This window comes from Salmo salar, chromosome ssa06 (assembly GCF_905237065.1).
Source record: "Salmo salar chromosome ssa06, Ssal_v3.1, whole genome shotgun sequence".
Lineage (NCBI taxonomy): Eukaryota > Metazoa > Chordata > Actinopteri > Salmoniformes > Salmonidae > Salmo > Salmo salar.
Genome location: NC_059447.1, coordinates 30,184,038 through 30,211,973, shown reverse-complemented (window position 1 = coordinate 30,211,973; position 27,936 = coordinate 30,184,038). Strand labels below are relative to the sequence as shown.

Here is a 27,936-nt window from a genome sequence, read left to right as displayed (position 1 = left end):
CTGCTTTGCTTTATCTTGGCCAGGTCGCAATTGTAAATGAGAACTTGTTCTCAACTTGCCTACCTGGTTAAATAAAGGTGAAATAAATAAAAATAAATAAATAACCAAGTGCATAAGCCTTTATTATTTATTGTCACATTATGAAAATGATATGTTCTATTCATCAGCATTTTTTAGGTAAAGTCAAAAAGTTTATTTTGAAAAGAGGCGGTCTCTAAGTGCAAGTAACTGGTTAATGTCCGCGGTGGGACATTCAGCTATTGTGCGTGTTGGGGAGGGAACTCGAAAGTCTCAGCGTTGTTATACTTCAATGAAAGGACTCGGAAGTAAACAGTCTTTAACGGATTTGTTTTATTTAACCTTTATGATTTTACGAATATGACGTTTTCCTTTTGATGCGAACTTGCGAAATTGTGACTGAAATTATGATCTAGTTGGCAAAGCGTGGCTCTTCACGCGTGGCTCTTCACATGAGATAAAGGTAAATATCATATTGCAATATACAGTTTACCCATTTGAAGAAAGCTTGATTATTCATACATACGTGATGCAACCATCAATGTAAATGTAATATACCCACTGTTATATGGGTAGCCAAATCATGTCACCATCATGTCACCAAACCTCTTATAATGTCATGCTGGCTTGAAGACACTGCTTGCAGAGCAATCCATTCAACTTCAGCGACTGGTTTATAGTCATCGAAGTCTCTCTCTCTAATCTTAGGAACAGCTGTTACAGTCATACCCACTCCACTTTTTCTGTAATGTAATTAATTATAATAATTAGTCAGCTTCCTCTCATCTGAATTGTGAATCATTGCTCTTTGGTGGTTAGAGAACTGTCTCTCTCTCAAGAGTGGTATCCCTATAATTCGTTGGAAATCTTTTAGATTCTGAATCTATGGCAACTAACCTGACAATTGAAAGAAGTTCCACATAGAGTACTTTAACTACCTGTTTGATACAAGCAGTAACTGTTCCCAGTAACCAACAGTTGTCCACAGACATTGGTGAAAAGGATATGCAATATAGTTCTGGAGGACATAAGTAGGCTATGAGACAATTTGTTACCATATTATGCAATGCTATTATAAATGTATAACAACAAGGATATTATCTTTGACCTAACAGTTGAAACATTTTCATTATTGCTAAATTATTTGAAAACGAACTTTACATATAGTCCCCATATAGCCATATAGCCCATGCCATGGTGATGTGATGTGAAAGGTATTTTGAAATAGTTTTTTGTTTGAACGTTTTTTCCTCATTGGTTTGTGTGCTCAGTGCTCTACAAGGTCAAATAGCTTCTCCTCTGGGATGTGGTAATTTATGAGTAGTAGGAGATAAGTTCAACAATAGTTGCATTTATGTGATGAGGAAGTATGTTCATAATGTGTTTTCTTTTGATATGAAACTCGGTTAAAATAGAAAGCCACTGAAGAGGACAGGTTCACTATTGAACAAGCTTTATAAGTTAACGTTTAATTGGGGTTGTTTATTTTCTAAAACAAGGTCCTCGATTCAATCATAGTAGGCTAGCCATGTCAGTCTAATTGGCATAGTGTGAACTACTATGGTGTGTCAAATAGATTACAAACAGTACAGTGTCACTGGATCTTTCAATGCTTTACATGGCGGCAAATTGTTGTTTACTAAAATATATAGAACTTGTTGAATTTGGATTTCCCATAATTGAGAATGGATGGATATTTATAAATGTATATACAGTATTGTCTAGTGCTGTTCTCCTCAGTGCTGGGTAGTTGGATGTCCTAGTTACTCTCAAAAACACATTCTGCACATTCCTCACTAATCTCTGATTTGTGAAGTGTAGAGAAATGTTTAGTGCTTTCACATAGTTAGGCTTTGCATAATGTAAATCCTTAATTATAGAACTTGTCATTTATAACATGTCCAACAAAGAAAATGATGCACGCTACTCTATAATAGATCTTACCACTTCTACAATGTCCGTTATTTAATAAAGATATCTGTTTAAGACATCATAATCCTATTTCCTTGACTAATGGTGGAATGTTTGGCCCCACAAGACTATATAACAACCTACTGGGCTGTTGAGGAGGCACAAAAGTGCTAAGAAAAAAAACAGTTGGGAGCATAAAAAATCCAGCTAAAATTCATGTAGGCAGTTAGAGTCAAAACCACTGCAAATATCCCCTTCACCCAGGTCACTGTACCAGGGGAGCTCTAGGTGACATGTTACTAGAGTAGATCCCCTTCACCCAGGTCACTGTACCAGGGGAGCTCTAGGTGACATGTTATTAGAGTAGATCCCCTCTGCTCTGCGCTGTCTCTTCCCAGGGGACTCGGCTACTGTTTTGTTACTGTTTTACATGTTTGAGACTTCCATCCTCTAGAGCAGTGGTTCCCAAACTTTTTATAGTCCCGTACCCCTTCAAACGTTCAACCTCCAGCTGCGTACCCCCTCTAGCATCAGCGTCAGCGCACTCTACAAGGTTGTTTTTTGCAATCATTGTAAGCCTGCCACACACACACACGATACGATACATTTATCAAACATAAGAACGAGTGTGTGTTTTTGTCACAACCCGGCTCGTGGGAAGTGACATAGAGCTCTTATAGGACCAGGGCACAAATAATAATATAATAATAATCAATCATTTTGCTCTTTATTTAACCATCTTACATATAAAACCTTATTTGTTAATCAAAAATTGTGAATAAGTCACCACAGGTTAATGAGAAGGGTGTGCTTGAAAGGATGCACATAACTCTGCAATGGTGGGTTGTATTGGAGAGAGTCTCAGTCTTAAGTCATTTTCCACACACAGTCTGTGCCTGTATTTAGTTTTTCATGCTAGTGAGGACTGAGAATCCACTCTCACATAGGTACGTGGTTGCAAAGGGAATCAGTGTCTTAACAGCGTGATTTGCCAAAGCAGGATACTCTGAGGGCAGCCCAATCCAAAAATCTGGCAGTGGCTTCTGATTAAATACAATTTTCACAGAACCGCTTGTTGCAATTTCGATGAGACTCTCTTGTTCAGATATCGGTAAATGGACTGGAGGCAGGGCATGAAAGGGATAACGAATCCAGTTGTTTGTGTCATCCATTTCGGGAAAGTACCTGCGTAATTGCGCACCCAACTCACTCAGGTGCTTCACTATATAACATTTGACATTTTCCGTAAGCTTGAGTTCATTTGCACACAAAAAATCATACAATGATGGAAAGACCTGTGTGTTGTCCTTGTTAATGCAGACAGAGAAGAGCTCCAACTTCTTAATCATAGCCTCAATTTTGTCCTGCGCATTGAATATAGTTGCAGAGTGTTCCTGTAATCCTAGATTCAGATCATTCAGGTGAGAAAAAACATCACTCAGATAGTCCAGTCGTGTGAGAAACTCGTCATCATGCAAGCGGTCAGACAAGTGAAAATTATGGTCAGTAAAGAAAACTAAGCTCGTCTCTCAATTAAAAAAACGTGTCAATACTTTGCCCCTTGATAACCAGCGCACTTCTGTATGTTGTAAAAGCGTTACGTGGTCGCTGCCCATATCATTGCATAGTGCAGAAAATACACAAGAGTTCAGGGGCCTTGCTTTAACAAAGTTAACCATTTTCACTGTAGTGTCCAAAATGTCTTTCAAGCTGTCAGGCATTCCCTTGGCAGCAAGAGCCTCTCGGTGGATGCTGCAGTGTACCCAAGTGGCATCTGGAGCAACTGCTTGCATGCGCGTTACCACTCCACTATGTCTCCCTGTCATGGCTTTTGCTCCATAAGTACAGATACCAACATGAGCAGCAGCTACGTTTGGCTACATACTGACCGTTAGTGGAATTCCTGCGAGAGAGTAACGGTTAATGTGATTGGATGTTAATTATTTGACTAGGCCACCTGTATTTGACATTGTGTTGTTATTTCGCTGAACACTAGATGGTTTAATTTTATTTTGGGCAGTAAAACGAGGCTACTCAGGCGAGAAAAGAACCTCACCCAAATGTATAGCCCCGTTGGAAAATATAAATGGACTGTTTGAAAATGTGAAGAAAAACAAATATCATTATTTTATTTTTTAATGTGAATCACATTTTTATTTGGCGTACCCCCGACGGCATTGCGCATACAAATACCTGCTCTAGAGCACTCAACTCTTACCCTGTGAGGTCTGTAGCCTGCTGGTTTTCTGTTGTACCTGATAATTAATTGCACACACCTGGTGTCCCAGGTCTAAATCAGTCCATAATTAGAGGGGAACAATGAACAAATGCAGTGGAACTGGTTTTGAAATCCAGAGTTGAGTTTGAGGGCTCTAGAGTGACAACAACGAGGTTCTGTCTGTCTGTGTGTGTGTGTGTGTGTGTGTGTGTGTGTGTGTGTGTGTGCGTGTTCACGGCTGTTTAATAGCAGAATTGTCCTGACAGCAGAATGATTAAGTAGTTTGTGGGATGTATTTGATCAGTGTTTTTTACAAAGATTTTATCAGTGGTTTATGCTCTTTGGGGTGGGGTAAGGGGTTTAGTGGTGGTCAGTGTAGTGTCTTACCTTACTATAGCTCTCTCGTCAGTGTAGTGTCTTACCTTACTATAGCTCTCTCGTCAGTGTAGTGTCTTACCTTACTATATCTCTCTCGTCAGTGTAGTGTCTTACCTTACTATAGCTCTCTCGTCAGTGTAGTGTCTTACCTTACTATAGCTCTCTCGTCAGTGTAGTGTCTTACCTTACTATATCTCTCTCGTCAGTGTAGTGTCTTACCTTACTATATCTCTCTCGTCAGTGTAGTGTCTTACCTTACTATATCTCTCTCGTCAGTGTAGTGTCTTACCTTACTATATCTCTCTCGTCAGTGTAGTGTCTTACCTTAATATATCTCTCTCGTCAGTGCAGTTGACAGTATTTTGAGATTTGTTGGATGTATGCAGTTTATGTACATGCTTTTCAGCAAGCTGCTGGGATATGTTTTATCTAAAATCAAAAGTAAGAGTTATATTGATAATGTTTATGAGGGCTAATCTGCAATGGAATCAGTATGTTCACTTCATTAGTTCCATTCATTAGTAAAACATTAGAGCCATTCGGAGAGGCAAGTGATTTAAAACTAAAGTGCCTGTTTGGCTGCATGCATGTTTTACTGTGTTTACAGTACATGGTTTTATGGAGCGGAGGAGTTAGATAACACAGATTGAGTGCACTTCTGTGTACACACATGGTTCAACTGAAGTGGGAATCATTTAGATTAAACAATTTGTTGAATTTATGTCAATGGAATGTGTGGTGATATCCCTTGACCTTCTCCTTACTCATCCAAACCTCCAAGAAAAAAGACTCTTGTTATCATATGTGGGCTACCGAGTGGCACAGCGGTCTGAGGCACTGCATCTCAGTGCAAGAGGTGTCACTGTAGTACCTGGTTCGAATCCAGGCTGTATCACATCTGGCAGTGATTGGGAGTCACATAGGGCGGCGCGCAATTGGCCCAGTGTTGTCCGAATTTGGCCGTAGTAGGCCGTCATTGAAAATAATAATTTGTTTTTAACTGACTTGCCTAGTTAAATAAAGGTTACATTTAAATAAAACAATCCTATTAAACTGATATGTGAGCTATTACTGTCAATAAGTTAATATGTTGTGTTGACTTTAGAGAGAGAGACAGCGGAGAGTTTCCTCCTCTGGATTAATGAATAGTTCCTGTCTGGTAAAGAAAAAGAGAGAGAGGGAGATACATCTGGGTCTGACAGAAACACACATAGTTAAAACGACTTTCTACATGTAATTGAATTTAATCCTCACTTGTCCTCATGTTGTTTATGCGGCCTTCCATCCGGCTTAGTAGAGCTCTGTGAATGATTCTCATTATCATCTATCTACCCTCACTCATATCCGCTCTGAATAAGACTGTTAGAGAGGGGGAACAGAAGGGGTATTTTACTGCAGAGTAGGAGTTTTAATCAGGGTACAGGATTGGAGCCGTGGTGAGCAATAGAAGCTGATACTACAGCGCTGTTATTGGCTCCCTCCGGTGTCTGATGGCTGAATAGGTAGAGAGGTAGGGCTGGGATAGATTTATGAAATTGTATGTAATCATGTGTATCTATGGTTCTGGGGATGGATAATGTATGTGATTTTGGAGCATGCACTGCAGACCCCCCTTCAACCACACACACGTGGGAGAGCAGCAAATTGAACATCAAAGATAATTACCATCATGAGATTTCAATCTCTTAAAATTATGCATTTTTTTTTTTAACTTATTTAAAAGGGGAAATGGACAGCTCCTGATGTTGTTTGTCCTCCTCTGACTCGCTCTTCTGTCTGTTCCTCCATGCTCATGTCTGTTTATGTATCCCGTAGGTAAACATTAACACATGGTGAATGTTACGAACTACTGAAGCAAGAATTGTTCTCTCATCAGCTTCGTGACAGAAGGTAAGGGGAAGTGTCTGGCTCAGACAACTTGTCTCTGTTTTGCTTCCATTTTAAAATTATTTTCCAGTTTCCCCATTTCTTTATTTCTCATTTTCCATATCTAAACTTCATAGCTAGGAGTGAGATATATTTATCTAAAGTTAGACTTAGGCTTGTGTTCAGAAGGATACAACCGAACCAAAGGGTTTTGAAACTAAATCTGTGTTCTTATTGCACAACTCCTCTTATGTCATCTCCTCCATTTCAAATGTTTTTTTCTCGCGTTTTATCCCACTGAATGTATTTCCCCCATGCAATGGCTGTTACAGCCTCAGGTGCAATATTCACAGATTACAGAATGTACAGCATAGTCTAGTCTAGGCTGGTAACAATTGTATTTTGCAAACCATCACTGCACCACCACAGCAGAATTACCCCACCAGAGTTAAGTTACTGGCAATGTCGACCTAAAATACAAGTATACAGTAAGCTGTTTAAACAGTGCAGTTATTTGTAGGCCTATGTTCCTTATAGGAGCTTATAGGAGCTAAGGACTTAAAGGTCTAATGCAGCCATTTTTATTTCAATATCAAATAATTTCTGATTAACAATGAAGTACCTTACTGGGATTTTTTTCAATTAAAATGGTCAAAAAGAAACAAAAATAGCTTCTTAGCTAGAAGTAAACTAGGACTCTCTGGGAGTAGTCTGAGTGAGGAGGCACAAACTGAAAACTATAGCTGTTATTGACAAAGAGGTAGAGGGCTGCGGGTTTGACAGAGATCATTGAGGCGCGGTTATAATTGTTCATGCTGCAGGTGGAAGCTGGCGATCAGACAGACAATTTTGGGGATGAGAATATTTTTTTGAAAATGCTACAGACAGCTATATCGGTCTTTCATACAGGGCTAGTAAAACATTATTTTTTGCATTTTTTTATAATTAGTATTTTTAGGGGGTTCTGCAGCACTCTCAGCACCCATACTTCCTGTGGCTATGATCAGGTGTGTGTGTAGTCTCAATTAAAATAGTAAGCTATAGCCTATGCATGGGTTAAGAAGCAGGGGGCAGTTATCTTTCCAATGAAATTAACTTCCTAAATATGATTAGGCTATAGTTTACATTGCCTAGAAATACATATTGATCACCTTTTTTTAATTTTTTTTATCTCTGTCTGAAAATTGTCCGGCTCCTAAAAGGTAAGCTATAAAACGTTTCTAAAGAGAAAGTGTCTGCTTTCTTTCCAACTCTGCTCTCTTCAAACTATGTCTAGCCTATTGGCTGATATAGCCCAGTAACACCGATAGCCTAATATAATGGACCACGTGAGAATCTCTGGTAATTTAACTTATTTCTTAGGTTATTTTTTGCTCATTTTGATATTGCCTATATAGGGCACACAATTGCTAGGACCATGGCTGGCAAGTGAGCTGCGTCACATACTCCTGAAGTAACATTGCGGGACTGCGGTTGGGTTCGGGACACGTTCTTGCAGTAGCGGGTGGGAGTCGGACAGAGAGCCAGCGGGAGGGGGCGCGTGCGGTATCAAAAGCTGCGGGTGAGGCCGGAATGAAGAAATCAGTCCCGCACAGAGTTTGGAAATCTCTTTCATATTGGTCTATTAACTAATTTACTGCCAAAACTCAATCCCACCAAAACAGGATGATATTTCAGGCGGTCTTTTTAAACAGCCCGTACACTAAAATGGCATTATCATCATTTTCACAATTTCACTGTATTATTCCAACCTCAGTGTCGAAATATATCTAAAACACAGGAAATAACATTTTTTACTGCACTGTATTGTTTGCTTACTTTGAACCTACCAACCCACAACTCTCCCTGACTCATCTCATTCCATAGACCGACTGCAGTCCTTCTGCCTCCCTATTCCAACTCTTTGACCCTTCCACCTCTCGCCATGGAAGCCAGAGGAAAGTACGAGTTTAATGCTACGGCAGAGGATGAGCTGAGCTTCCGAAAGGGAGACATCCTGAAAGTGAGTATGACCTGAGAGAGAATGGGAGGAGACACATTACAATTCAGAATCGCGTGCCATAGTAAGACTAAAGAATGACAGTAGTACAACTGAGTGTGGGACTTGGCTTTAAAGACACATTCCACTAATCTAATTCGTAAATTCTACACACAAAGTTCTAGTGTTGTATTCTGCTGGAATATTAAACCTAAACAGTGAGCTCTGTTGTTTTTGTTTATCTCTGTTCCCTAATCAGATTCTAGGTAGTCAAGATGAGTGGTTTAAGGCAGAGCTGCATGGACAGGAAGGCTTTGTGCCCCAAAACTACATTGAGAGACAAACCCCAAGGTGAAATAAAGTTACTCATTCTCATCCATAAAATGTATTTGAACACACACATACATGACTTTGTATGCTTACAGTAAGTACAGTATAGCCACATCTGTATCTCTCTCTGTCCAGCTGGTTCAAGGAAACGGCAAGCCGCAGCTCTGCTGAGGAGCTCCTGATGTCTAGGGAGGTGGGGGGATTCCTGATCCGTGGCAGTCAGAGCTCCCCTGGAGAATTCTCCATCTCTGTCAGGTGGGTGGGTGTAGGCTCAGGCCAGGATATTACAGGGAGCTCACTGATTACAAAACAGTAACTAGGGGGGTTAGAGTTTGCACCGCATGAACTCTGTAAAATGTAGTAACATGTTAACCTGCAAAACTCATCTGTGAACATTTTCACAATCTCCCTCCATTTCTCATGAAATGTCTATGAGCCAGGGGAAGAGTTCAGCTTCTGTAGGCTATACTTGATATTACTGGTGCAGCTTTTCCTTGCAATATCTAACATAAGCCAGCAGGGGACAATGCAAGTACTGCACCAGAGAAACAGTTGACTTTGGATTTATGGAATAGGACAGGACACAACTCAATTGTTTGAATCATAACTCATCACATCCTATCAGTTTATTTATTTAACCAGGATAAGCCCATTGAGACCCAGAGTCTCTTTTTCAAGGGAGACCTGGCCAAGAAGGCAGTAACATTCAATACATTGCATAATTAAAACATACAAGAATACAGCAACATGATCCAGCCTAAAAAAGTCTCCCATCAATATTTTAAATTCATTCCGTGGCACTAACATATCTAGATGAAACATGGATTGTAGACTATTCCATGCGTCTAGTGCACAAAAAGAGAAGGCAGTCTTGCCTGATACTGTGAATGTCCTGGGGACTTTAAGTAGCAACCACCTAGCAGACTGGGTATGGTAACTGCTGGTGGTGAAGGAGACCAGACTACAGAGGTAAAGAGGGAGTTTACCCAAAAGGGCTTTGTAGATGAACACATACAAATGTATCTTTCTGCGCATATAAAGTGAGGTCCAACCTACCAATGATGGGTGAGTGACTTGGCATTTGTAATAAAGCGCAAGGATGCATGATAAACAGAGTCCAGTCTCTGTAAGACGGAGGAGGTTGCATGATAAACAGAGTCCAGTCTCTGTAAGACGGAGGAGGTTGCATGATAAACAGAGTCCAGTCTCTGTAAGACGGAGGAGGTTGCATGATAAACAGAGTCCAGTCTCTGTAAGACGGAGGAGGTTGCATGATAAACAGAGTCCAGTCTCTGTAAGACGGAGGAGGTTGCATGATAAACAGAGTCCAGTCTCTGTAAGACGGAGGAGGTTGCATGCATGTACAACAAGTCACCATAATCAATGACAGAGAGAAAAGTGGCCTGAACAAGCTTCTTTCTAGCCATAAGCGGAAGCAAGCCTTATTACGAAAATAAAAACCCAATTTCAATTTAAGCTTTGTCACAAGATTATCCTCATGAACTTTAAAGGACAACTTGTCATCCAACCAAATACCTAGGTATTTGTAGGATGACACTTTTTCAATGGATAAGCCACCAGATGTGACAATGCTAATGTTCTCTGGCAGAGTTCTAGCTCTGGTAAAGGTGATGTTTTTTGTACATTCAAGACCAGTTTGAGACCATAAAGGGAGGCCTGCTGTGACTGAAAACCAGTCTGGAGCTCTTCAACAGCCTGAACCAGAGAAGGAGCACATGAATATATGACTGTATTATCTGCATATAAATGTAACTTTGCTGGTTGCATGCAATTTCCAAAATCATTAATAAAAATTGAGAACAACACAGGAGCTAACATGGAACCCTGGGGCACACCTCTATTAATCTCAAGAAAGCTAGACTTATGATTGTCAGTATATACACATTGTGTTCTGTCAGAAAGATACTTCCTAAACCAATTTACTGCCCATTCACTGAGACCAATGTTTCTGAGTCTAGCTAGCAACAATTCATGGTTAACTGAATCAAAGGCCTTTGCTAAATCCACAAACAGAGCAGCACAATGTTGCTTTTTATCAAGTGCATTAATGATGTTGTTTGCCACTGCCATAGCTGCAGTTGTGGTGCTGTGCCCCAATCTAAAGCCAGACTGAACCCCACTCAGTATGTTCTTTTCAATTAAGAAGTTTTTTAACTGTGAGTTCACTAGGGATTCATAGACTTTGGCCAGGATATGGAGTTTAGAGATAGGACTATAGTTTTTAGCATCTGAGGGATCTCCACCCTTTAGCAGCGGGAGGACATAAGCTGATTTCCAAATGCTGGGTATGGAATTGGTCAAGAGACTCAAGTTGAAAATGTGAGCCACAGGTTCAGTAATAATACCAGCTGCTATCTTTAAGAGGTAGGGATCCACGTTGTCTGGACCTGCAGACTTTTTAGTGTCTATAGCCTTTCGTGCTTTATAGACAGACCTCAGTATAAGAAACAGGCTCAAAGATCAAATGGTTCACATGAGGGCCTATATCATAGTTGACTGTAACAGAGCTTACATTAGAGGCCTGGGCCGCACCATTATCAAAAACTGAACCAGCAGATATGAAGAGCTTGTTAAAAACCCCTACAATATGGGCTTTATCCTTCATTTCATTAGAATCCATCATTAAATGGTCAGGAAGGCCAGAGGATACACTAGAACCTGACACTGATTTGATTAGCTTCCAGAACTTGGTAGGGTTGTTTAGGTTCTCTGTGACTGCATTTAAATAGTAATCTGATTTGGACTTCCTGATCAATCCTGTGTATTTGTTTCTTATCGCTCTGAAGGAGGCCCAGTCAACAGCTTGAGCCCAATAGATATTTCTCTTTCTAATTAATTCTGCCAAGTTATCTGAAAACCAGGGATTGTCCCTTCCACTGATTCTAAATTTCTTCACAGGGGCATGCTTATCACAAATCGACACACATTTCATATAAAAATAGTCCCAGGCAGTGTCAACCAGGGTTGGGGTCATTCCATTTCAATTCCAATTAATTCAGACACTAAACCAAATTCAAATTCCAAATCTTCCTCATTGAAAAGCATTGAAAATAATTGGAATTGGAATGTCAGTGTACTTCCTGAATTGACTGGAATTGAATTGGAATTGACCCTAAACCTGCATTGTACTGTATGTGACTAAGAGGCCAGATGTTGTGTTGTGACATGCTTCACTGATATATAAAACCATACTTTCCCCTCAGACATGAGTTTGACGTGCAGCATTTCAAAGTGATGAAGGACAGCAAAGGCCACTACTTCCTGTGGTCAGAGAAGTTCATTTCCCTCAACAAGCTGGTGGACTTCTACAAGAACACCTCCATCTCCAAGCAACGGGACATCTACCTTAGAGACGGTAGCCGGGATGACCAGAGCCCATCCGCACCCCAACCGGTATTTCAGCCATATATTATCTCAGTTCAATCAACTCTTTAGTGAAGCCTTCCTTCCCTTTCTTGACTTCCCACTCTTCTCCCTGTATCTCAAGCACAGATACAGGAACTGAAATCAGTGAGCTATTGCACCAGAATGTTCAATTAACCAATGGTATTGGTCTATTAAGGGGTACCGCATGGTGATGTCACCATGGAAAATCAAACCTGTTGATTAGAAGGTCCTGTGTAGATTGTACTTTCAACCAGCAACTATCAGGAAATAACACTGATCAAATGTTTTTGTTAGTTTCATCAGCTGTTGTACAATATGATATAAAAACTACATTTTGACTGCACTGGGCCTTTATTAACCTTTTCCTGTCCACATCCTTCTGTTGTCAGTTGAAGAGAGGGAGTCTACCTGAGGAGAGGAGCTATGGGGCCCCTACTGCAGCCACGTCACACCGCAGGGCCTCAGACCTTCCTCACAGTCAGCAGGTAAACACCACTCACCCCACAGTACTCACCCCAAAGTACAAACCTACACTACCTGCAATGCAGTCTTTTGAATCATGTCGGTTTTTCAGAAGCTGCTATGTACCATGGTCATGTAAAACCATGTCATTGCTTTTATTTGATTTCATTGGGTTTGAAATGTTTTACTGTGATTCTGAGACATACTGTAGGTTGGTTTAAAGGTTAGAGTCTGACCTGAGTTCAACCCCTCTCCTCTCTTCCCCCAGAGCAAGAGACCTGGGATGGAGGAGAGGGCTCACACCATAGGCACCCCTGGTAGAAACACCCCCCTAAACTCTCTCCCAGCACCCCAAAGGACATCTGAAACCATGCCTCATCCACAGGTACAGTAAGCCTACAGTAGTCAGTAAATGGGGGCTCATCCTTGATGTCCTCTGAAATTACTGGTTCCTATGGCCAACTATTACCTAACACAGGTTTGTGTGTGTGTGTGTGTGTGTGTGTGTGTGTGTACCAGAGGGCAGTCATACAGGTGAAAGCAGTGTACGACTTCACAGCGGAGGAAGGGGACGAGCTAGGCTTCCTTGCAGGTGATGTCATTGACATTTTGGATCACTCCGATCCATCGTGGTGGCAAGGAAGATTGCGGGGTAAAAGTGGTCTGTTCCCTGCTAACTATACCACACCATTATGAGGAAAGCTTAGAGAGAGAGAAGTCGCTCTTTGGACATCTCCAATCATATGGACTGTGATGATAAGAGTCGGCCAACACACAGAAACTTCAGCAGCCCAAACTGCAGGACTAAAAAGAAATTGGTTCACATATGATTTCTGATAACATATGCTCACACATTTATTTTTATTTTAAAGCTGGTGCTCAGCCTGATACAATTGACATACCTAAATGACACTGATTTATAAGCAGAGGCGGACTTACCATTAGGCAGAAGAGACAATTGCCTCAAGCCTCACATCATCAAGGTGCCTTATGAACTGGGCATAATAATAAAATACTAGTAATCTTATTTTTTCCCCAATAATGTCTCTGCATGAGACCCCACAACTGGTTTATAATAATGGACTATTCCACCTTGACAGAGTTCCCGTGCATTGTTTCACACGATATGATTGCAACTTTGACTTTCATTGTAATTAAGCTGTATCAATGAGGTGCTTTCACAGCGGGGCAGAGAAATGTGCAATTAACGCAACCAGTGAAAATAAAAAGAAAGAAAGAAGATTTAACAGAAAAATGTTGTAAGTTAATGCATTTCTTTAGTCAAAAGAAGAGTGCTGCTTGTAATACTGACATTGTCATCGAGGCAGAAGAGATGTATGTGTAGACAATGTATCTGATGCAATCTGGCCAGTCATACGCTTTTTGGCTAGGCAGAATCAGATACATTGGAACCATATAGAAAGACAGAGGGGCGTTGTTTTGCTCACTAGCATAATCGGATAATCTCCAGTGAGATAGTTTGTCACTTACGAATTGAAGGAAAGTTGTTTGGATGCTACTTTATGAAGTGATTGTTTGACAATCAGATGAAAACATCATGACTTGTTGTGTCCATTTTAATCACAGCCCCCGCCCCCACAGGAGGCCTTTTGCCTTTTGGCAGGCCGTCATTGTAAATAAGAATTTGTTCTTAACTGACTTGCCTAGTTAAATAAAGGTTACAGGTTAAACAAAAATGGCACATTAAAAGGTCATTTCTTTTTACAGTTAAATGATGTCTTTACTATAAAACCAATAGCAAATTGTTGTGCACCCAAATCACTAAGTCCGTCCCTGTTTATAAGGGAACTTCCACAAGCCAACTACAGTGTCATATCCATTGGAGGTTGAAAACTGGGAGCTATGCTGCCACACATTTACTGTTTGGTACTACACTTTTTGTATTGTTACCTTTTCGTATTGTTTGTAGTGCTTGCTTTTAATTGTGAGGTCTCTATAGCAAATTATGTCTTGTTAGTGAACTACCAAATTTACAATGTCAGTTTGGGTATGCTTGTCATCTGTCTAAATTAAAACAATGATGTATATAAACCCTGGCTTGCTGATGCTATGTATTGGCCAATGAGATGCTTTGAAGACACCGGTCGGCCATATTGTCACTCCTCAAAAGCAGTCTTCCATAGGAATTCATGGAATTCGTCAGTATTTAATTTAAATGTTTTTAGGACAAAATGACATGTATTTAAGTATTTTTGTTGTAGTTGGGACAGTATTTTCAAAAAATTACTCTAATGATCTGACACTGAGAACTATATTCCTGACCTGCAGTGTTGGGTAATAGTGAACTACATGTAATTCAACTAGTAATTTAACTACATTTTGCAGTAGCTCAGTGGTAGTTGAACTAAATTCAATCTAGGTAGTGTTTTCAGTAGTTATTATTTTTTTTGTTGCAATGTAACGTTGTAGTAACTACTGGAAATACACACTACTTTTTATTTCAAATAAAGTAAAATATGTGTGAAGTAGGCAATCGTTTCCATTCTTTTTCAGCATCAGACTTGCCTAATCCAATTACTACAGCGTTACATTGCAAAAAAAGGAATTAACTACTGAAAACACTACCTAGATTTGAATTTAGTCTTGCAATTTGTAGTCTATGACATTTCAGATTTACATATGATAATTTTTCACAAACAAGTTTGGATGTAGTAAACTACTTTTCAAAGTAACTTTAGTTAAGTAAACTATATTTTCCTTAAGGGAAGCATTAGTGTAGCTTAACTTCTTCCAGAGTGAAGAAATTGGTGGCTTGGTAAACTAGCCTACAGTACCAGTCAAAAGTTTGGACACACGTACTCATTCAAGGGTTTTTCTTTATTTTGTACTATTTTCTACATTGTAGAATACTAGTGAAGACATCAAAACTATGAAATAACACATATGGAATCATGTAGTATGCAAAAAAAAAGTATTTTAGATTCTTCAAAGTAGCCACCCTTTGCCTAGATGACAGCTTTGCACGCTCTTGGCATTCTCTCAACCAGCTTCACCTGGAATGCTTTTCCAACAGTCTTGAAGGAGTTCCCACATATGCTGAGCACTTGTTGGCTGCTTTTCCTTCACTCTGAAACGTTAAACATTCTTGACATTTTCCGGATTGACTGACCTTCATGTCAAAGTAATGATGGCTGTCGTCTCTCTTCCTTTCATAATATAGACTTGGTCTTTTACAAAATAAGGCTATCTTCTGTATACCACCCCTACCTTGTCACAACACAACTGATTGGCTCAAACACATTGAGAAGGAAAGGAATTCCACAAATTAACTTTTTACAAGGCACACCTGTTAAGTGAAATGCATTCCAGTTGACGACCTCATGAAGCTGGTTGAGAGAATGCCAAGTGTGCAAACCTGTCATCAAAGCAAAGGGTGGCTACTTTGAAGAATCTCAAATATAAAATATATTTGTATTAGTTTAACACTTTTTTGGTTACTACATGATTCCCTTTGTGTTATTTCATAGTTTTGATGTCTTCATTATTATTCTACAATGTAGAAAATAGTAAAATAAATAAAAACCCTGCGATGAGTAGGTGTGTCCAAACTTTTGACTGGTACTGTATATTTTCAGAGTAGCTTCCCCAACACTGCTGACCTGTGACCAAATGTTTTTTTGTTTTTTAAATTTATGTATGTCACAGAACCAGAGCACCCAAGAAAAGTATCCGAAGCACAGGGTCTGATAAATACATTTGGAATTGAACTGTTTTGTCATTTCATTTTAGTTGGCTAGACATTACAACATCATGTAGGCTAATTTATCTGTATTGAGTTCTATGTTAAACCTACAAGCCTATACACTACAGTATCAATGTGCTTTACGTGGCACCACTCGATTCTTGGTTGGCCTTTATGGAAATTCAAAATAATCACATTCTCCATGCAAGAATTACCTCAATCACACACAAAGATGGTGCCGTACTGTATGGTTGCCGTCTTTGCTATTTTGTGATTATTTTCCCTTGTTTTATAGTAAGCCTACTACTTATATTGATTACTGCATTGTTGGGAAAGAGTTTGCAAGAAAGCCATTAAACTGTTCTTGTGCACGTGACAATAAAACTTGCCATTTGAACTAGATTAGAACAGTTTAGAACTCCTCCCCCTACCTCTTGAACGTCACCTGTGTACGCGCCCAACACCTACAGGTAAAGGTGTATGCTACGGAGAACTGCGGGGGAAGGAAGAATTAACGGTTGGAAAAATTCAGGATACCGCTGCTATGGCCGAGTCTCAGCTTCTGTGCATGGACGAAGATCATGTCAACGAAAAGATACCCGAATCCAAAGCAGAATTCTACTACTGCGAGGAGCAGCGAGCCGCGCTCGAGCAACTATTGAAGAACGGCGATGGCGCGTTCAAGATGCGACTGAAAGAGGACAACGTCCGAGACTTTCTATCCGCCCGCGAGATTAAATGGATTCGAAAAACGTTTAATGAATATGATTCAGATAGTGAGTCCGAGAAGGGTGAATACGAAAAGGCTCAGGAGTCCAATGCAGACTCGGGGGTCCACTCTACATACTGGCCTCAGATGTCGGACACGGATGTCCCGCCGCTTGACATCGGCTGGCCAGGCAGCACTAGTTTCTATAAAGGGGTGACTCGAGTATCCGTTCACACGCACCCACCCAAAAACAAGGGGCCCCATATAAAAGAGGTTGTCAGGAGACTCATTCAAGAATCTAACAAGGTAATTCCAGTTCTAATATAAATTGATAACGGCATATTACACGTGAATAACGTAGTTTACATAATTTCTTCTCTGCCCTAAATTATTGAGTGATGCCCTCACATTTTCCCCCCTCATTCTTTGTAGCTCAGAACAGTTTACAAATTACTTTGAATCCTGAGTCAGCATGACCCTGAATCACGCATTTGTGTTCTTCATCTTGACAAGTTATAAAATGGGTTCTGTTAATTGAATGTAAACTTCTCAACACTACATAGAATAGTTCGTGCCAGTTCTAGTGGCCTAATTATCAGGTCTGAATTTGTCAGTGTAGTTACTACAGTCGCTACATAGGCCTTGTGACAACAAACTCCTTTTTTTGACATGAGGCTTTATTACCTGCTTGGCTACTTCTCAGGTAGCCTGGCGTTGAGAGCATTGGACCAGTAACCAAAAGGTTGCTAGATCGAATCCCGAGCTCACAAGGTACAAATCTGTCGTTCTGCCCCTGAACAAGGCAGTTAACCCACTGTTCCTAGGCCGTCATTGGAAATAAGAATTTGTTCTTAACTGACTTGCCTAGTTAAATAAAGGTAAAAAACGAGAAAGGGGAAGGTGTCTAATTGTTCTTCATTGACCTACAGTTCCCTCAGAAAGTATTCACACCCCTTGACTTTGGCAGTCATGTGAATTCAACAAGAGATGCGTGTCCTTCAGGCTTAGGACAGCCAGGTCCTTGCTCAACAGAGGAGTCTGACTTGAGGAGTCGTACTGTAAAATGAACCAAGGCGATTAGCAACAATGTAAAACATCTACTTCTATTTAGATTTTATTATGAAATGAAACGATGACGTAATTGACCATTGTTGATTATTGACTATTGATTTATGTTTTGTTGTTATTATCATAGAAATAGAACACATATGGTAATCTCAATCATATTAATGTTTTCCCCTTCATCACGTCATTACGTTCTACAATGAATGATCAACAGTTAGCAGAAGGTTTGATATGAATGTTTATAGTAAATCTCTAACTGGATGGAACATATGCAGTAGATAGGCATGTTGTAACAAGCGAAGCCACATGTGAAGGAGCTGGAAAGGCCAAACATTTCACAGTTCTAAATGTCACACAGTTTCACATCAGAACCGGTAACAAGTCATTCAAAAGCGTTTCCCCAGCCTCACGTCAGGGTTTAAAAGCACTTCCACACGAGGCTTTCTCCTCCCACATCCACTGTAATTCAACTCACTCAGTCAAGAGTCCCTCCCCCTCTAAATGGCTGGGTAACCTGTCAGTCATGCTGCCTGGGACTAAATGTCAGGAGGAAGAACACGCATAACTCTGGGGTTAAGCTTGGCACAGGAGGACACGGCTATAGGGAAAGGAGATAAGCATGCAAACTTGAGCTTAAACACTGTGGGTGTAAGTAGCCCAAATCCAGATAAGAGACTGGAGTGTTTGACCAGGTTACAGTTAACTTCTCTGGAACAGTGGAATAATACATACTCACTTTACGTGAACATTTTATCTCCAATTCATGCTAAATGTTTTGCTTGTCAGCAGTCAAGTTTTCAAGATATTGAACTTTCAAGAAGCAAAGTGTTATTTTCCACATCATCACGATGATGCAAAATATTGTGGGACTGTTTCAACAGTGGACTAATGAATAAATACCAAAGATGGTATTTCACTGAGAACAATGCAAGTGAGGGGTCGTTGTTCACTCCTTGGTTAATGATCTACTGACAGGAAAGACAAACCCGTGACCAGCTGTTCTGTTTGCATATGACTAGGTATGTCAGTGAACTAAACAAACTGAAATCATGACAGGGCGTCATTGTAAATACGAATTTGTTCTAAATTGACCTGCCTGTTAAAATAAAGATTAAAAAAATGAAAATAAAGGACGAGCCAGGAAGTGACTCTAGCCTAACTATAACAAGGCCTTCACTGTCCAATACTTGTCATCACCACTCCTTTACCACTGTCAGCATAAGGCAGAGAGCATTACACTGCCCTATCCTAGTGTGGTACAGGACTAGGTCATAGTAATGCATCAGTGCTCACATTTCTTCACATGCAAAGTCTGTGCTCCTGAAAGACAACCAGTTCTGTTTTTACCTAATTGAATGCCATTCAAGGATTATAGGATCTACATTTCAATAACTGTGTGTGTGTGTGTGTGTGTGTGTGTGTGTGTGTGTGTGTGTGTGTGTGTGTGTGTGTGTGTGTGTGTGTGGTTATGTGTCTATGTGTGTGTGTGGTTGTGTGTGTGTGTGGTTGTGTGTGTGTGTTTGTGTGTCTGTGTGTGTGTGCGGTTGTGTGTCTGTGTGTGTGTCTGTGTGTGTGTGTCTGTGTGGTTGTGTGTCTGTGTGTGTGTGGTTGTGTGTCTGTGTGTGTGTGTGGTTGTGTGTCTGTGTGTGTGGTTGTGTGTCTGTGTGTGTGTGGTTGTGTGTCTGTGTGTGTGTGTGTGTGTGTGTGTGTGTGTGTGTGTGTGTGTGTGTGTGGTTGTGTGTCTTTGTGTGGTTGTGTGTCTGTGTGTGTGTGTGTGGTTGTGTGTCTGTGTGTGGTTGTGTGTCTGTGTGTGTGTGGCTGTGTGTCTCTCTCTGTGTGTGTGTGTGTGTGTGTCTGTGTGTGGTTATGTGTGTGGGTGAAGAGTGTGTGTGTGTGGTTGTGTGTGTGGTTGTGTGTATGTGGTTGTGTGTTTGTGTGTGTGTGGTTGTGTGTCTCTGTGTGTGTGTGTGGTTATGTGTGTGGGTGAAGAGTGTGTGTGTGTGGTTGTGTGTGTGGTTGTGTGTATGTGGTTGTGTGTTTGTGTGTGTGTGGTTGTGTGTCTGTGTGTGTGTGTGTGTGTGAGTGTGATTGTGTGTCTTTGTGTGTGTGTGTGTGTGGTTGTGTGTCTGTGTGTGTGGTTGTGTCTGTGTTAGTGTGTGTGTGTGTGTGTGGTTGTGTGTGTGTCTGTGTGTGTGTCTGTGTGGTTTTGTGTCTGTCTGTGTGTGTGTGTGTGTGTGTGTGTGTGTGTGTGTGTGTGTGTGTGTGTGTGTGTGTGTGTGTGTGTGTGTGTGTGTGTGTGTGTGTGTGTGTGTGTCTGTGTGTGTGTGTGTATATGATCGTGTGTGGTTGTGTGTGTGTCTGTGTGTGTGTGTGTGTGTGTGTGTGTGTGTGTGTGTGTGTGTGTGTGTGTGTGTGTGTGTGTGTGTGTGTGTGTGTGTGTGTGTGTGTGTGTGTGTGTGTGTGTGTGTGTGTGTGTGTGTGTGTGTGTGTGTGTGTGTGTGTGTGTGTGTGTGTGTGTGTGTGTGTGTGTGTGTTCGTGTGTGTGTGTGTGGTGTGTGTGTGTGTGTGTGTGTGTATATGATCGTGTGTGTGTGTGTGTGTGTGTGTGTGTGTGTGTGTGTGTGTGTGTGTGTGTGTGTGTGTGTGTGTGTGTATATGATCGTGTGTGTGTGTGTGTGTGTGTGTGATATGATCGTGTGTGTGTGTGTGTGTGTGTGTGTGTGTGTGTGTGTGTGTGTGTGTGTGTGTGTGTGTGTGTGTGTGTGTGTGTGTGTGTGTGTGTGTGTGTGTGTGTGTGTGTGTGTGTGTGTGTGTGTGTGTGTGTATATGATCGTGTGTGTGTGTGTGTGTGTGTGTATATGATCGTGTGTGTGTGTGTGTGTGTGTGTGATATGATCGTGTGTGTGTGTGTGTGTGTGTGTGTGTATATGATCGTGTGTGTGTGTGTGTGTGTGTGTGTGTATGATCGTGTGTGAGGTGTCGGGGTTATTTATTGAATATACACTTTTTCCTTTCTTCTGTCCTCTAGCTTGATCTTTGTAAATATAAACTAGTCTGGTATTATTCATTAGATTTATCAGTCACCTCAAGCCTCTCACATATTTTGACATACTTCTGTTTGGATTGAACTGGAAAATTTGTCATAAGACAATAAATCTTGACATTTCGGCTCAACTTGTTTTTCCAGTTAATTAGGGAGATTCTAATCTTACTCAAGCAATTGAACCACAAATCTCCTGCTTTGAGTCCTTCAAATCCACCCCCTGTATATAGCCTCGTTATTGTTATGTCATTTTCTTGTGTTACTTTTAGATTACTATATATTTTTTTCTCACTTTAGTTTATTTAGTAAATATTTTCTTAACTCTATTTCTTGAACTGAATTGTTGGTTAAGCATTTCACAGTAAGGTTGTACCTGTTGTATTCGGCGCATGTGACAAATATATTTTGATTTGATTCAGAGATATCATCCCCTCTGTTCTTCCTCTAACATTTCTATGTGTGATCCTCAGGTAGTAGCCGTGGTCATGGACCACCTTACAGACCTGCAGATCCTTCAGGACCTATTGGACGCAGCACAGAGACGAGGGGTGGCTGTGTACATCATACTGGAGGCTCGTGGTATGCCCCACTTCCTGGATATGTGCACTCGTTTACAGATCACTGCTCTGCATCTACGGGTAAGACAGGGATGCTTTGGCAGGCAGTAGGCAACAAACAAACAGGAACAAGTAGTAGTTAGCTATGGTATTATCAAGTCATTACCAGGTAAATAGCAGTGTCATGTAAACGGAAAGTGCAGCCACAACTTCTTGGCAGTAAAAAGCATAATATTCCTCTGGCCTATTCTTTTATTATCATCCATATTGGCACACGGTCTATACTGGTGTAGGATCTTAATTTGAGCCAGTTTGCTATAGCAGGAAAATAATCCTGCAGCAACAGGAGATGGGAATTATTATGTGGATTATAATTCATGGGCATTTTTGTAGGGGTTGATACATTTTTCATAAGGGAAAATCAAGTGTGACTTTTCAAAGTGGAAATTACAAACTTCAGAAGCCTCTTTAAACCTCAAATACACTACATGTTAAAAATGTCCTACAATGCAGGACAGTTCTCCTGCAACATGGTGATCAAATTAAGATCCTACATCTGTAGTAGAGGTCGACCAATTATGATTTTTCAACGCCGATACCGATTATTGGGGGACCCAAAAAACCTCCGATACCGATTAATCGGCCGATTTTTTTTGGGGGGGGGGGGGTTATTTGTAATAATGACAATTACAACAATACTGAATGAACACTTATTTTAACTTAATATAATACATCAATAAAATCAATTTAGCCTCAAATAAATAATGAAACATGTTCAATTTGGTTTAAATAATGCAAAAATAAAGTGTTGGAGAAGAAAGTAAAAGTGAAATATGTGCCATGTAAAAAAGCTAACGTTTAAGTTCCTTGCTCAGAACATGAGAACATAAAGCTGGTGGTTACTTTTAACATGAGTCTTCAATATTCCCAGGTAAGATGTTTTAGGTTGTAGATATTAGAGGAATTATAGGACTATTTCTCTCTATACGATTTGTATTTCATATACCTTTGACTATTGGATGTTCTTATAGGCACTTTAGTCTTGCCAGTGTAACAGTATAGCTTCCGTCCCTCTACTCGCTCCTACCTGGGCTCGAACCAGGAACACATCGACAACAGCCACCCTCGAAGCAGCGTTACCCACGTAGAGGAAGGGAAAACAACTACTCCAAGTCTCAGAGCGAGTGACGTTTGAAACGCTATTAGCGCGCACCCGGCTAACTAGCTAGCCATTTCACATCGGTTTCACCAGCCTAATCTCGGGAGTTGACAGGCTTGAAGTCATAAACAGCGCAATGCTTGAAGCATTGCAAAGAGCTGCTGGCAAAATGCACGAAAGTGCTGTTTTGAATGAATGCTTACGAGCCTGCTGCTGCCTACCACCACTCAGTCAGACTGCACTATCAAATCATAGACTTAATTAAACCAAACAAGGGCACTCCGTTCATCCACCTCTGGCCTGCTCACCTCCCTACCTCTGAGGAAGCACAGTTCCCGCTCAGCCCAGTCAAAACTGTTCGCTGCTCTGGCACCCCAATGGTGGAACAAGCTCCCTCACGACGCCAGCACAGCGGAGTCAATCACCACCTTCCGGAGACACCTGAAACCCCACCTCTTTAAGGAATACCTAGGATAGGATAAAGTAATCCTTCTAACCCCCCCCTTAAAAGATTTAGATGCACTATTGTAAAGTGGTTGTTCCACTGGATATTATAAGGTGAATGCACCAATTTGTAAGTCGCTCTGGATAAGAGCGTCTGCTAAATGACTTAAATGTAATGTAAATGTAATTATAACATAATAACACACAGAAATACGAGCCTTAGGTCATTAATATGGTCGAATCCGGAAACTATCATCTCGAAAACAAAACGTTATTCCTGTTACATTGCACTATCTTCAATGTTATGTCATAATTACGTAAAATTCTGGCAAATTAGTTTGCAACGAGCCAGGCGACCCAAACTGTTGCATATACACTGACTCTGCGTGCAATGAACGCAAAATGACACAATTTCACCTGCTAACCTGGATTTCTTTTAGCTAAATATGCAAGTTTAAAAATATATACTTGTGTATTGATTTTAAGAAAGGCATTGATGTTTATGGTTGGAGCAACGTGTACCTAAGCGATTATATGCAACGCAGGACAGGCTAGATAAACTAGTAATATCATCAACCATGTGTAGTTAACTAGTGATTATGATTGATTGATTGTTTTTTATAAGATAAGTTTAATGCTAGCTAGCAACTTACCTTAGCTTCTTACTGCATTCGCGTAACCTCGTGGAGTGCAATGTAAAGCAGGTGGTTAGAGCGTTGGACTAGTTAACCGTAAGGTTGCAAGATTGAATCCCTGAGCTGACAAGGTAAAAGTCTGTCGTTCTGCCCCTGAACAAGGCAGTTAACCCACCGTTCCTAGGCCATCATTGAAAATAAGAATGTGTTCTTAACTGACTTGCCTAGTTAAATAAAGGTCTAAAAAAATACCGAAAAATTAAATAAAAAACTAAAAAATCGGCCAAATCGGCGTCCAAAAATACCGATTTCTGATTGTTATGAAAACTTGAAATCGGCCCTAATTAATCGGCCATTCCGATTAATCGGCCGACCTCTAATAAATGTTGATCTATGTAGACAAAGCTTGTGCAGTAGATCTAGCCTATTTTATATGGAATGCTGGATAACCTAGTGTGTGTGTGTGTGGTGTCAGTTGATAAGCTTTTGAAAGGCCCTTCCAGTGTTGAGACTCTGTCATTGTTGTTTCATAGAAACTGCTGTTCATTGAGCCGAAAGCAATCCAGTCCTGTGGAACTTGATCCTTGACCAAACAAGTGTTAACAGCATAGGGTAGCATCCTTCTGACGTGTCTGTTTCTGTGTTTATGTCTCGGAAGTCTTTTTCACTCTCTCCAACTCACTCCCATTCCCTGCTCAGTAAATAGACCTGCCTCGACTGTATACTCAAGGGGTTTAACTCAACCCTTGCATCGCCAGTTTCAGATTTGCTTACCTTGAAAGTTTACTTTGGTCGTGGGTGGTAACAGCACAATTTCCCTTAGTGTTTGATATGATACTGTTCAGTACCTGGAAGTCTGATAGTCACTGACTCATGGTTTATACTGTAATAAGGGCACCTGTCTAACTCAGTATCTGTGTGACTCTTTCAGAACCTGCGTGTGCGAACGGTGAAAGGTTCTGGGCTGGCCCTGTCATTTGGCAGGCTGCCCGGCTCTCTGTGCTCCAAATACATGCTGGTGGACGGAGAAAAGGTTATGTTTGGCTCTTACAGGTCAGTCATTTTCTCAGTCATACACTTCCACTCACATTCATTCAGCCAGAACAAACATGATTTGATCTACTCTTTGAGCTTTGAGTCTGTGTCTCACTCTCTTGTTCTGTCACCTCCAGCTTCACATGGAGCTCCTCTAGGATGGACAGGAACACCATCACAGTAATGTCTGGGCAGGTGGTGGACTTCTTCGACAATGACTTCAGGGAAATGTATGCTGTATCTGAGAATGTGGACCTTTACAAGGAGTTCCACATTACCAAGCCTCCCATGCCTGCGCCGGTACAGAAGGTGGTGGTCCCCAAGCCCCTGTTGATGTCCACCTCCCGTTTCCAGGTGTCTCTAGGGGACTCTCGGGGGCAGGCTGACCAGAGGGTGCCTGCACATAAATACCACAACCCTAAGTATTCTCTGGTGGTGGGGAACAGTCTCGGGCTCACTGGGTCCTTACAGGACCTCTCCACACTCAGAGACTCACTGGGCGGTGGACTCCAACGGAACGGACTGTCGACGCTACTCCATGCCAAAGGGGGCAGTAGTGTGGAACTGGACAAGGTCACTGTGAAGTCCCCCAGTTCTCCTGTGGAGGATGAGGAGGATGGGAAGGGAGGTTCGCCGAAGCGCCAGGCCTTAGGTGGAAAGAAACAACGCAGTTCTTTCAGGCTCTTCCTGAAAGGCAGAGGATCCAATCACAACAGTGAGACTATAGACGAGGATAGAGCCACTCCTTCAAACCCCTCTTCCACCCACCCAAACCCCTCCCCTAGCCGCCCAACCCCCACCCCTAGCCACCCAAACCCCTCCCCTAGCCGCCCAACCCCCACCCCTAGCCACCCAACCCCTCCCCTAGCCGCCCAAACCCCACCCCTAGCCACCCAAACCCCTCCCCTAGCCGCCCAACCCCCACCCCTAGCCACCCAAACCCCTCCCCTAGCCGCCCAACCCCTCCCTTGCCCACCGAACCCCCCTCTCCTACACGCCTAAACCCCTCCCCTACCCACCCAACCCCTCCCTTACCCACCAAAGCCCCTCCCCTCGCAACCCTAACCCCTCCCCTACCCACTCAACACCCTCCCATTCCCACCCAAACCCCTCCCCTACCCACTCAACACCCTCTCCTACCCGCCCAAACCCCTCCTCTTACTGCAAAGTCTCAGAGACGAATAGCACTGCCAGCACTGACTCATTTGAGATTGTAGAGAAACCGTCCCTGTTGAAATTTAAGAACAAAAAGCCTTCAAAACTGCCTCAAAGAAGTATGTCTCTAATGACCCTCAACAAAGGAGAGGGTGACGGTATGTTGTTATATTCTACCATTTGTGGTTTTCATTTGTCTTTGAATATTAACTGCAATAGTCCCTCACATGGAGTTGTTGTTTGTTGGCCCATCCATTCTTTTCTCCTTTCCCTCTAGGAAAGGGACACAAGAAGCCTTCCAAGAAGAACTGCATTCAGTCCTGAGATGAAGAGAGGAAGGACAGGATCAGCTGGGAGAGACTGGGACATTTGAAGTAATTGCCAGTATCAGATGCAGTATCAGATGGAGTATAGTAATGACATGCCATGGCAGGAGTATAGTGATTAGATGTCATGGCAGGAGTATAGTAATTGCATATCATGGCAGGAGTATAGTGATGACATGTCATGGCAGGAGTATAGTAATGACATGCCATGGCAGGAGTATGGTGATTAGATGTCATGGCAGGAGTATAGTAATTGCATATCATGGCAGGAGTATTGTAATTACATGCCATGGCAGGAGTATAGTAATTGCATATCATGGCAGGAGTGTAGTAATGACATGCCATGGCAGGAGTATAGTGATTAGATATCATTGGCAGGAGTATAGTAATTACATGTGCTGCTCATGTTATGTACTACTGTAATGTTCCTTAGTGAGACTTGGTGTGAGACTGTGTGGACCGCCACTGCCTTATCAGTTAGAGTAGTGAGAGTCTTCAATGTCAGACCCACTATTCCTTTAATATGAGCCTAATGTTGTTGTTTAGCAGGAGTGATTTGATGCCACATACCAGTGAGTGTCTCCTGAGTCCTGCCCGTCTCAGATGGCATTCACCACCTGTGTCAGGGAAATGCCAATACAGACTTGATCGGTCAGTCATTCGATGCTTGAAAACTGATCTTATGTTACTGCTCACATGTCATAAGAAATCAACATGTTGTATTGCTCTTCCCTGTATCACTGCCATTGAAACGGCAGCTTTTAAACCTAAATAAATGGATGTCGTTAAAAACACATCTATCCCAGGTATAGATGTATTCTGAATGTGTCTATCCTTCAGGTTACTATGGAGAAGGAAAAGTGATCAGCTCTCTTCTCTCACACCAGGTATCACCTTACCAAGTCCACTTTGTTAAATTGTTAGTGGACTGTCCCTTATCTCCACTGGAGTGTGTAGTGTCTGAATAATGGATGTTGTTTTAACAGATAAGACACCGATCACGCACTTCTGCTGTTAACATGCAACAATACATTGTCTCTAAACCAATGTGACATTATAACCATGTCACTGGTCCATGGCTATATTTGTCATCTTAATAAAAAACGAAGCAATAGGGACTAAGACATATTTTGCTTCTTTTTTATGCATAGCAATTACAAAGAGCAAAGCACATTTCCTCATTGAAATTATAGTGTGACGTCTTGTATATAAAAATGCCAAAGATGTATGAGACCACACGTACTTCATGTAATTGACTGACTTCCTATCTCTGATGTGTGTTGTTTTATATGAAATCATAATATTAAAAACAACTTTTGTATTTTGTTTTGCAATCATTTACAGAGGACAAGTTCTCTTCTCCACAGTCATGTGATTTTCTGTTTTTGGACATGATTATATTTTTCTTGCGCAGCCTTTAGATAACATTTCCTACCACTATCTTATCTGTAGATTTGTCGAAGAATTGGATGAATATGCATGAGCTCCGCTTAATCATAACTCTGCTTGTTATAGATATGGTTTGGGTGGTATTCA

At 41.3% G+C, this 27,936-nt stretch overlaps 2 protein-coding genes and 1 long non-coding RNA gene across 3 annotated transcripts; all 3 read left to right on the top strand.

The window, feature by feature from the left end:
* The first annotated feature begins 246 nt into the window (after positions 1–246).
* On the top strand, positions 247–14,621 carry LOC106606931 (growth factor receptor-bound protein 2). Its single transcript, XM_045720243.1, has 9 exons — positions 247–481; positions 6,341–6,415; positions 8,258–8,393; positions 8,629–8,720; positions 8,835–8,954; positions 11,924–12,113; positions 12,497–12,592; positions 12,838–12,954; positions 13,089–14,621. Exons 3-9 carry the CDS (start codon positions 8,316–8,318, stop codon positions 13,263–13,265), a joined length of 870 nt encoding a protein of 289 aa, XP_045576199.1. The 5' UTR covers positions 247–481; positions 6,341–6,415; positions 8,258–8,315; the 3' UTR covers positions 13,266–14,621.
* Positions 14,622–16,704: 2,083 nt separating this feature from the next.
* LOC106606930 (protein FAM83F) lies at positions 16,705–25,871 on the top strand. The gene is made up of 5 exons (XM_045721293.1): positions 16,705–17,287; positions 21,560–21,727; positions 24,816–24,937; positions 25,057–25,807; positions 25,851–25,871. Exons 1-5 carry the CDS (start codon positions 16,817–16,819, stop codon positions 25,869–25,871), a joined length of 1,533 nt encoding a protein of 510 aa, XP_045577249.1. The 5' UTR covers positions 16,705–16,816.
* A 38-nt stretch (positions 25,872–25,909) lies between these two features.
* Positions 25,910–27,721, top strand: LOC106606944 (uncharacterized). The gene is made up of 2 exons (XR_001329140.2): positions 25,910–26,232; positions 26,352–27,721. It is a non-coding gene; the product is annotated as an uncharacterized lncRNA (long non-coding RNA).
* The last annotated feature ends 215 nt before the right edge of the window (positions 27,722–27,936 follow it).

Coding starts and splice junctions, on each gene's coding strand:
- LOC106606930 (XM_045721293.1), top strand. CDS start 16,817: ATGGCCGAGTCTCAGCTTCTGTGCATGGACGAAGATCATGTCAACGAA. Junction 17,288..21,559: donor TCATTCAAGAATCTAACAAG/GTAATTCCAGTT, acceptor TGTGATCCTCAG/GTAGTAGCCGTGGTCATGGA. Junction 25,808..25,850: donor CCGCCCAAACCCCACCCCTA/GCCACCCAAACC, acceptor CCCCACCCCTAG/CCACCCAAACCCCTCCCCTA.
- LOC106606931 (XM_045720243.1), top strand. CDS start 8,316: ATGGAAGCCAGAGGAAAGTACGAGTTTAATGCTACGGCAGAGGATGAG. Junction 8,394..8,628: donor GAAAGGGAGACATCCTGAAA/GTGAGTATGACC, acceptor TTCCCTAATCAG/ATTCTAGGTAGTCAAGATGA. Junction 12,114..12,496: donor GCCCATCCGCACCCCAACCG/GTATTTCAGCCA, acceptor TTCTGTTGTCAG/TTGAAGAGAGGGAGTCTACC.